The following is a 9,853-nucleotide window of genomic DNA, read 5'->3' as shown; positions in this document are numbered from 1 at the left end:
CAATCAACTAAATGATTAATTGTGTGAGTTATTCAATAACAACAACAATAACAAATGACATACTTTACCTTCAGCCTAATGCAACAACAGTCCAGGCCTTTGGATATATCTTTAAAAAATACCACAATTTATTTTTTATTAAGCATTAACTAATTAAAGTAAACTGGAAATTGTTTCATAATGCGGTTATCTTTTTTTATACAGTCTATGGTGTTTAGAGAGTAAGTTTTACATAGTAAAAATTATTTTGTATTGAGTTACAAATCTTACCAATTTACAATCTTTGGCTTTGTGCGCCACGTGCCATTGGCCCCTGCGCAGTAAGCGAGCTCTTGACCATTTCTTTACAGCTAAGCTAGCTAGTTAGCCCCGGTTAGCCCATTGTTAGCGTGCTAGCTAGGAAACTGTTACGTTAACTATTTATCTCACGTTAGTTAGCAGTTATCGTTTGTTTAGCGTTTATAAAACTATTCCAGAAGCCAGCTGAGGAGGAGAAACTTAACCTAGCTAGCTAAGGTAGGGTTAACGTTCAAAGTTAGCTAACGTTAGCTAGCTGTTAGCTAGCAAGCTAATGTTCGCTAAACTCAGCTAACATCTGATGATGTTGATCTAATCTAGTCAGACTGTATGTAATATTTAGCTTTTTAGCAACCATAGAGTTAGAAGTATTTCGTGCTACTAATCAGAATAATTAAATTATGTAAGGTCCTTGCACTCTTTGCTATAAGAGTATTTCATTGTTTACTGCTCTGCTTGTTTTCATCACTTTGTCAACTTTCCTTGAACGTACGTTTTGATGCTTAGCTATTTATTCGTCAAACATGGTCCATTAAACACACACACGCGCACACACACATGTTACTGTAATGTAATGTTGTGTAGTAGGCTACAAGGACATATTGAAAAATCCCATTGTCCATGTAATAGATATTCAGGTGAACAGACACCAACACAATCCAGGTGTAGAAAACAGAAGTTATATTATGTAGGTATTGGACTGAATCGGATTGGGGTTATTTATGTCAGAGTGGTCCAAGAGATGATGCAAGATCAAAGGTGTGAGGGTGAAAGATGTGTGATCTGTGGAGGCAGAATTTAGGCTTAGATGAGGAAAAATGAGTCAGAGAAAGATGAGAAAGGCAGAAGATCAAACAACACACACTTTCACAATATGCTCTTTATTACCAGTAAAAATAGTCCTTCTCTGTGAAGATCATACCAGAGCAAGGTTTCAGGACAGTTGATTTAAGAACTTGAATGATAAAGAGCGTTCAGAGCTAAGCTTTTGATCGTTAGGGATTAGTTCTGTCAATGGCTTTCAGCAGTCCAAGCCTTCAGGTGTTTTCCATAACGCATGTTATTTCCGCCTATATTTTGAGTTTAAAGTAAATGATGCTGTTAGTGCCTCAGTCTTAACTACTACTGTTATTGTTATTATCAATTAATCTGCTGATTATTCACTAGAATAATCGCTTCATTGTTTGGTCTAAAAATGTCAGAATATAGTGAAACATGTTTATCCCAGTTCCTTAAAGCCAACATGATGTCTTTAGATGTCTTCTTTTGTCAGTTTATTGTGATATAAAACAGAGAAAAGCAGGAAAATCTGAGAGAAGCTGAAAATAGCATTTTCTGCCATTTTTACAATTCTAATTTTAATCAATCATCAAAATAGCTGGTGTTTATTATTCCGTCAATCTACTTATTGATTAGTAGACTAATAGTTGCAGCTGTGCTTCAACCAACAATGATATTAAAAATGATTTTTTTTAAATAATTTAAAACAGCAAATCTTCATATTAGAGAAAGAACAATCAGTGAATGTTGAATTTATTAAATGCTTAGTTTTGTCGTTCGACTAATTGCTTGTTATCTGTTTACTGCTCTGCTTATATCAGTTGGTTCTCAACGCTGAACTGAACGCAAGTAAAATGACAAAAGCCCCCAAAACCCATACATTTGTGGAAATTGTAGAGTAACATGTTGCCTTATTTTCCTATTTTAGCTGTTTCCTCTACTCTGTGTTCTCCCCCACCGGGGTGTGGAAATGAAATGACTAAGTGTACTGATCTGTGTCAGAACAGGGTGTCATTGATGTGGCTCAATTAGGGGTTTCCCTTCAGTAATGATGATGCTGGTGATCAGACACAAAAAGACAGATTCACACACAGACATCCATTCCATAATGACAGGGAGATGGCGTGATTGATATTTGAAATGTGAGGGTTTTTCCCTCTCTCCGTCCCTCTGGCCACATCCTCCATGACTGACTTTGCCTTTTGACAGCCACACAGATGGGCCCTTTCCATCGGATGATACTTGTGAAGCTGTTAGAAGGGGAAAAAAAGATGTGTGTTTTCTCCTGATACATGGATTAGGTTAAGGGTTTATTTAAAAAGCTGAATTTGAGAACTAAATTTAGATTTGTGTGAAATGATGTTTATTCACTGAGCTACTGATTTAGTAGAGGTGGGAATCGCTACACCTCACGATTCGATTCCGATTCAGAGGCCAACGATTCGCTTCTAAACCGATTATCGATGCATCTTGATGCAACATTTTTTTTAATGTACATTTCCATGCATCTTAAATCCGAGTTTTAACACAAGTTTACACAAGTTTTAATGACATTTTTTGTCTACTGAGGTTTATATGTTGTAGTCATTCCATGCTTAAGCTTGTGAAAGTCACCTTCTCTCTCAGTAATCTTCCATGTCAGAGGCTCAGTCATGTTTAAAGGGGGAGAATTGGCTTCTTAGAACATGAAACATGAGGTGGTCACATGTATTGTGATAAAGTAGATCAACAGCCTCTTAGCCTTTTTCCTGCCTAATGATTTTGTGTACAGTATGTCTTATTAGATCAGGTGTACACATACAAAACTTTTCTTTTTCTCCTTTTGACCATTTTTGTGTGTTTTTTTCCTGCACTTTTGCCTAAACTCTTAAGTTGTTGTCCATTATCCCATCCTCTTTCAGTCACTCTGTTTTCTGATTTGTACATGTCTGGAGACAGTACCTAAACAAAAATCAACACGATCGATTATTAACTTATCAGAATCGAGCATCGTATTGTTCTAGAGAGAATCACGATGCATCTGAGAATCAATTTTTTCCCCAACCCTATTAATTAGTGCTGGTAGTTTCTGTATATGCTCCATAACGTCCATTTTGTGTTACTTTCTGGTGCTGTGACGTACCATTTTCCCCACAGGAATCATTAGACTTTCTATTTTTGTTGTAATCTAATCATTGCATCATCACAGTGTTGTGAAGACGTTTCGCAGCACTACCAGTGTTTTTCATTCAGCTGTCTTAAGAATTCAGATGGTTGTTAATTATGAAAAAGTTAACAATCTTCATTCATTAACCACAAAGTGAGGCCCTTGTGTACATAATTAGGGAACATAACCACTTGAGGGAGAATTTGCAACCCTTGATGGAAAATTGTGTTGTCTGCTTTGCCTTATGGCACAGTTCCACCAGAACTCTCTGGCCTCCAAACGGATTCCCAGTCTAATTTTGAACCATTAAAATGCTGCCCTTAAGTCATAATTGCTCAAAACCCAGTTAAGAAGTCAGGAAAAGCAGCTAAGTTGTGTGAAAACAGAACCATTTATAACCTAGATTCTTCATAATTATCCATGTTCATCATAGCCTATTTATTCTTGTTCTATTTACAGTGTTGCTTACTGCTCATGATTATGACTACAGCTGATTATCGTTACAGGGCAATGGTGTGTTATGATGTATATGTTTTTTGGTCATTTTGGTTATTACCTTGCCTCTTAGATTTGATAGATTTGCTTGCTTACTCAAGTTTTTAGATGTATGCGTATGTATTTGAAGGGGTGAGAGGGGTACTGCTTTTTTACATGCAATGTTAGTACTTTATGTGACGTACAGCACAAAACATACCATGTTAAAAGGTAACCTCACATTCAGAATATACATAATTTATTCATTGGGATGAAATGTTCCATCAGATGTTTCCCATTTTCTTTGTTAATAAACACTTAAATATTCTGTGTTTGTGTCTTTTAGATGTCCATAGACAACAGAAAGAAGCCAACGTGTTCCTCCAACTCTGGCAATTCAGTTCACTGGTCCTCCTCGTTCCCGCGGCAACCAGCCAGGGTCCTGATCGTGGAGGCACTGCCACCGTGGTGGTCAGAGACCTGTACGGTGCTCTGTGATGCTCTGGAGAACTTCCTGTCCCTGGCCTGTAGCCTGGACGGACCCTGTAGGATACCACTGCTCAGCCTGTACGTCATCAGCAGGCAGCAGGAATGTCTACTGCCATTTGTGGTAAGTTAGATAAAGGCAACGTGTTATTGCTTTTTCTAGGTCCTCCTTTCTCACCCTCTTCTTCCCTTTTTTGCATTTTGTCCCCTACATAATCTCTCACTTTTATTCCTTTTTCTTCTGTCCCTCTGTATTTTCAGCAGGTTCGTGGTAACCTGGCCAGGCTACGTTCCTGTGTCGAGGAGCTGAGGACTATTTCAGGTGAAGGTTGTATCAGAGGAGCAGCCAGAGGAGGCGAGCTGCTGCGTCAGGCAGTGCTGGACAGTCTACAGCAGTTTAAACAGTACATTAGACATATCAGTACTGACAAGCAGGCCAGCAACAACATATCTGTAGAGGTAAGCATAGAAAGACCTTCTATTTGCACAACGAGCTCAACAAGAAAAACACTTATTTTTTACAAATCACACATAGAAAAAAAGAAGGCCTTGGTATTGGCCAATAAGCTGCTGTTACCCTGAGGCCTCATTTTAATACGCGTTTAAGAAGATCTCAGGTTCAAAAGTAAGCCTACCACAGATAGTTACTTCAAACTTAATTGATGTATTTTTATTTATTGTAGTTTTTGAATAATGCAAATGTCACTCAGTGTGGCTTGTGAGGTCTTGTCATTTCATAGCACAGTTTTTTAGCAATCCATCCGAGAGCATCACTCAACCCATCTTCTGTAAATAAGAACTGGAGATGCTGGGGATTGAACCCAGGACCTCATACATGCAAAGCATGCGTTCTTCCACTGAGCTACATCCCCACATTGCTTAACTGCGAACCTCAAAATCTTTGTTTTTAAATTAAATTAGCATGACTTTGAATCATGTCATTATTGCAGTGTTCGAATTTTTGTTAATGTGACAAAGCTTCACATTTTTCACTACTATCTGAACCCTTTGTTCTTCAGACAAATTGGCGAGCACGACAATGGCTGTTCTGCTTCATAGCCAATAACGATCACAGGGAGTATTACGGATGACAAAAAGTATTTTTCTTAACTTTAGTAACACAATGCTTTGGACCATGACTTAACGGGCTTACATCCTCACCTGTTTTCCCCATGCACACCAAACTGCAAGGCCAGCATTTTTAGTTGAGCCATTGTGGCACTCATGGAAAGCTCAATTTTCATGTATGAAATAGGGGATGGAGAGTCAAGCAGAGAGAGAAAAGGCATGTTATCAAAACCACACAGTAGTCTTTAGTTGATGTGACAAATCTGTATGAAGATATATTTTCAAGAATCACAATTCCAATGGTCAATGTCTTCCAAGAAAGACATGGAGATGCTGGGGATTGAACCCAGGACCTCATACATGCAAAGCATGCGCTCTACCACTGAGCTACATCCCCACGTTGCGTTGTTGCAAAACTCAATGCTTTTTGACAAAAGCTTTGTTTTCGACCTAAATTTGCTTGACTTTGAATAGTGTCATTATTGCAGTGTTCAATTTATGTTAATGTGACAAAGCTTCTCATTTTTAAGTGATGCCGAGCTTTAACGATGATCACTGCCAGTGATCTACTTCTGAACCCTTTGTTCTTCAGACAAATCGGCGAGCATGACAATGGCTGTTCTGATCACAGAGAGTATTACAGATGACAAAAAGTATTTGTGTTAACTTTAGTAACACAACACTTTGGACCATGACTTAACAGGCTTACATCCTCACCTGTGTTTTCCCAATGCACAACAAAATGCAAGGCCAGCATTTTTATTTGATCCATTGTGGCACAGAGAAAAAAATATGTGTTTTCAGATGTAGCATAAGCGTACATAGTAGTCTTTAGTTGATGTGACAAAGCTTTATGAAGATATGGTTTTAACAACCATCATTCCAGTGGTCAGCCTCTTCCAAGAAAAACATGGAGATGCTGGGGAATCAAACCCAGGACCTCGTACATGCAAAGCACATGTTCTACCACTACGCTACATAACTACATTTTCCTCCTTGAGGCTCCAGAGAACAAGCAGCCTTTTGGACCAAACAAATGTTTTGTGCAGTATTATTGTACAATAAGTAATTTCAACAAAGTATTTTATTGCCTCTATCTCTTTAGATCCATTAAGAAGGAGTATCTCTTCAGCTGCAGAGTAGCTCAGAATGAATAGACCCCTTTGATATTCAAGCTTTGCACTTAATGGTAATGTAGGGAAAATGCTCCACTTATATCTCTTAAATGAGGTCTCTTCAGGTCCAATTCGGTGTATTTAGCAGCTGCAATAACATACTGAATTAGACATCTAGTTTGCATTTTTACAAGCTTAATAGATTCTCTGTTGACAGTTCACTTTAGTGGCTAAAATAGATATCAGACAGTCCACTTAAAATCAGCTCATGTACATTTTTAAATGCTGAAAATGGGCTCTATTCATCTGCCACAGAGCCATCTGTGAGTGAGTTGTAAAAATGATATCAGTAAAGCTTCAATAGATGCGGGTGCCTTTGTGATAGAATATCCTGTGAGTGCACAAAGTATTTAAAGCTATAGTACGTAGTTTCTGTCTCCCCAATGAGGAATTCAAAGTAATGACAACAAAACTGTCGGCGCATCCACATGATGCAAGCCTTCTGTGATCACGCGCCCCCACCCCTGTCCCACGCAGTTGCTAGAAGCCAAGGAGGACACGGAGGATTAAAAATACATTGCAGACTCTTCAGAAAATGTAGTTCTCTTCACTCGAGTTTCTGTGCGCAAAAGATGCCTGACAACAATCTTCTGAACATAGTCATACTGAGGTAATACAAAGAGAGTTGTGTGGAGCTGATAGTGTTAATTAGCTTTGTAGCAACTCATTTGACAATAGCTTGAATGTAACAGACGTTCATTAATATTAAAAAGTTACGCTCTAAAGCTTTAAACCGCTTTCCTTTGTGAGTTGCACCCACTTTTGTACAGAAATAAAGTAAATAATTTGTTTCCACTCACTTTTAATGATAAAAGTGGATGGAACTGTTATCATCCATAAAAAGTCATAGCTATGACTTGGATGCAGCACATTTACTAGAACTGTGAATTCCTATTTGTGTTATGTTATGCAAAGCCAGCCTTGGGCTAATATTACGTTCATGTTCCAGGCTCATTCCTCAAGACGCAAACGCAACATTTTAGATTGCAGCAAATGAGAGATTAGCGGAATAGTAATAATACTGAAAACTGTTAAATTAAACTGTTGGACAAATGCGGAACCAACTGAGAGATGAGCCAGTCACTGTCTTTCTTGATACATTTGAACAACATGTCCTCTGGATACAAGCCTCTGGGTTGTGGACGAGGATTTCTCAAATCCAACCAGCATTATTAGAAAACTCTGGAGAGATGATTACACTAAGACCCAGTGTTTCCGACAGCAGCAGATATGAATAGCACCATTAGGAGACAGAGAGACACTAAGCAGAAACATGGCCCTCTGTGTGTGTGTGTGTGTGTGTGTGTGTGTGTGTGTGTGTGTGTGTGTGTGTGTGTGTGTGTGTGTGTGTGTGTGTGGTGTGTGTGTGTGTGTGTGTGTGTGTCTTTCTCTATGATGCTTTAGCAGCAGATTCTACTTTTGGCCCAACAGCAGAGAGCAGAACCCATCAACAATCCCATAATAATCATCATTTGCTGCAACTGTTAATGGGATTCAGTCGGATGCTCAGCATTAGTCCAACATTAGTTTATCTGTGTTCCCCCCATTAGGCACATACATGCCACAGAAAACTAATTTCATCTTCTTTCCATCATCAGACTTACTGAAGACTTGTTGTAAGATGATGTCTTCGGTTCAAATCTACTGCAGGAATCTTAATTATCAAAAATTATTGATTAGTGACAGACATTTTACGTGCATTACCAGCTGTTTTTTTCATTCCTGATGCCATAATGTGTGAGATAATTTTAGCTCCCTTACAGGAAACATTAAAATAAATTACAGATCATAGCGCAAGATGCCAGTTAAAGCTGTGCTTTTTTTCGCTCATGAAAACATCGTTTTCACAGTACGTGTAAGTTAGAGTTGTGTCTTTATACCACATGCCACTTTTCAGTTAGGGTGGGAGTCTGTTTTACTGGGACAGTGGTTCTGACATCATGTTTTTTAATTTAGTAACAGTAATTTACTGTATGTCATGTCCTTTAAGTACAACAGAAACACAATAGTCAGACACAAAGAATGCTTTGCTGTGGTGATGTTGTGGCCTCTTCTTCTGAAGATTTGACAACTTGAAGCACAAACTTGATCTTTCATAACGCAGCCAGCTGTAACAATTCAGAAGTGGGCTTTTGGTAAAGAGTTGTGGGGAGGAACAGCTATGTGGTCTCAATAATAGTCGAATTAAAACTGATAGAGGTTTTTCCACTGTTGTGAGGAAGGATCAACAGTGACGGTTACCCTAGTTGTGTTGTTTTCTCCTCTTCAATCTAATGGGAGTAGAGGCCATCTAAATTAAATGTTGAGGGCTGTCAATGTTAAATGTTTCTAATTTGAGTTGATGTCCTTTGAGTCCTTTTTATTCCAGGTTTGCTGAGGCCTTTTTCCATTTTTACTCTTGCTTTTTTTCACAGGTTACTGTGGTGACCAGCCAGCCAGGACGGGGAATCGTTCACCAGTTGGAGACGGGGCTCAAAGACACTGACCTGGTGTCACTGAAGCGTCTCCTGGTGGTGCAGATCTATCGTGCTGCAGACTGGGGACAGGAAAACCACTCACCTGAAGCCACACACCCAGGGGCTGAAGGTACATGGTGACACACAAATACACACCTACACACACACACAGTGGAACAACTTGAAGGAGGTCCGCTATCTACTTTTATTTACTCCCCCTCCCTTTCTACATACTTTTCCCTTGCACTTTCCTAATCATCGTCAGAGGTTTGTAGCATTGAGCCATTTATTACGCTACACTGTTTGTTACATATCTACAGTCAACACTCCAGAGGCATGTCACAATTTATAGAACTTGGCTGCAACCCAAACATTTTGCAATCCTCTCAGGAAGACTAATTTCATAATGATATGTCATTCTTTGTAATTACATGAAGGGTTAAGTTTTGTGGTATAAATAAGTAGAGAGTACAGTGAGGACTGGATAGAAATGAAGGGGAGACAGAGAGAAATAGAAAGTGAGAGAAAAACATACAGGAAGGAGGGAGGAGAGAGAAAACGAGAGCAAGTGTAGGAGACAGGGTGGGGTAAACACAGGCAGTGAAGTCTTTCTTGTTAAAATATTCCTGCACCATCTGAAATATTCATTTCATGGTGATAAACCATTGCCTGTAATACTGACTGCAACTCTGTTTTCTCAGAGGTGTTTGAGGTGCTAAAAACAGGATACTGATGATGATGTGAGTTTTAACTCACCTGACATAATTATGTCAGTTATGTAATCCCGCCTAGTTTGTTGTCATCACCCCCTCTTGGTTATTTTTTTTACATCATATCTTAAGTGAAATGTTATACATTTGCCCCACTTTTCCCCATTAAACCAGCCTTGGTTATATTACCCTTGGAGTCAACCATGTTTTGGAGCAGCCTTTCATAAAACAGAGCTACTTGGCAAAATAAATCTGCTTTTA

General features: G+C 38.9%; 1 protein-coding gene and 2 non-coding genes across 3 annotated transcripts; 1 reads left to right on the top strand and 2 right to left on the bottom strand.

The window, feature by feature from the left end:
• Window positions 1-369: 369 nt before the first annotated feature.
• Window positions 370-9,615, top strand: LOC116669444 (meiosis 1 arrest protein-like). Its single transcript, XM_032499328.1, has 5 exons — window positions 370-510; window positions 4,042-4,307; window positions 4,445-4,642; window positions 8,841-9,012; window positions 9,584-9,615. The coding sequence occupies exons 2-5, from the start codon at window positions 4,044-4,046 to the stop codon at window positions 9,613-9,615; spliced, it is 666 nt and encodes a 221-aa protein (XP_032355219.1). The 5' UTR covers window positions 370-510; window positions 4,042-4,043.
• Window positions 4,984-5,055, bottom strand: trnaa-ugc (transfer RNA alanine (anticodon UGC)). The gene has a single exon. It is a non-coding gene; the product is annotated as a tRNA-Ala (tRNA).
• On the bottom strand, window positions 5,577-5,648 carry trnaa-ugc (transfer RNA alanine (anticodon UGC)). The gene has a single exon. It is a non-coding gene; the product is annotated as a tRNA-Ala (tRNA).
• Window positions 9,616-9,853: the final 238 nt, after the last annotated feature.

Source organism: Etheostoma spectabile, chromosome 19 (genome assembly GCF_008692095.1).
Source record: "Etheostoma spectabile isolate EspeVRDwgs_2016 chromosome 19, UIUC_Espe_1.0, whole genome shotgun sequence".
Lineage (NCBI taxonomy): Eukaryota > Metazoa > Chordata > Actinopteri > Perciformes > Percidae > Etheostoma > Etheostoma spectabile.
Note: the sequence above shows the minus strand (reverse complement) of the source record. Positions and strands in the feature narration are given on the sequence as shown.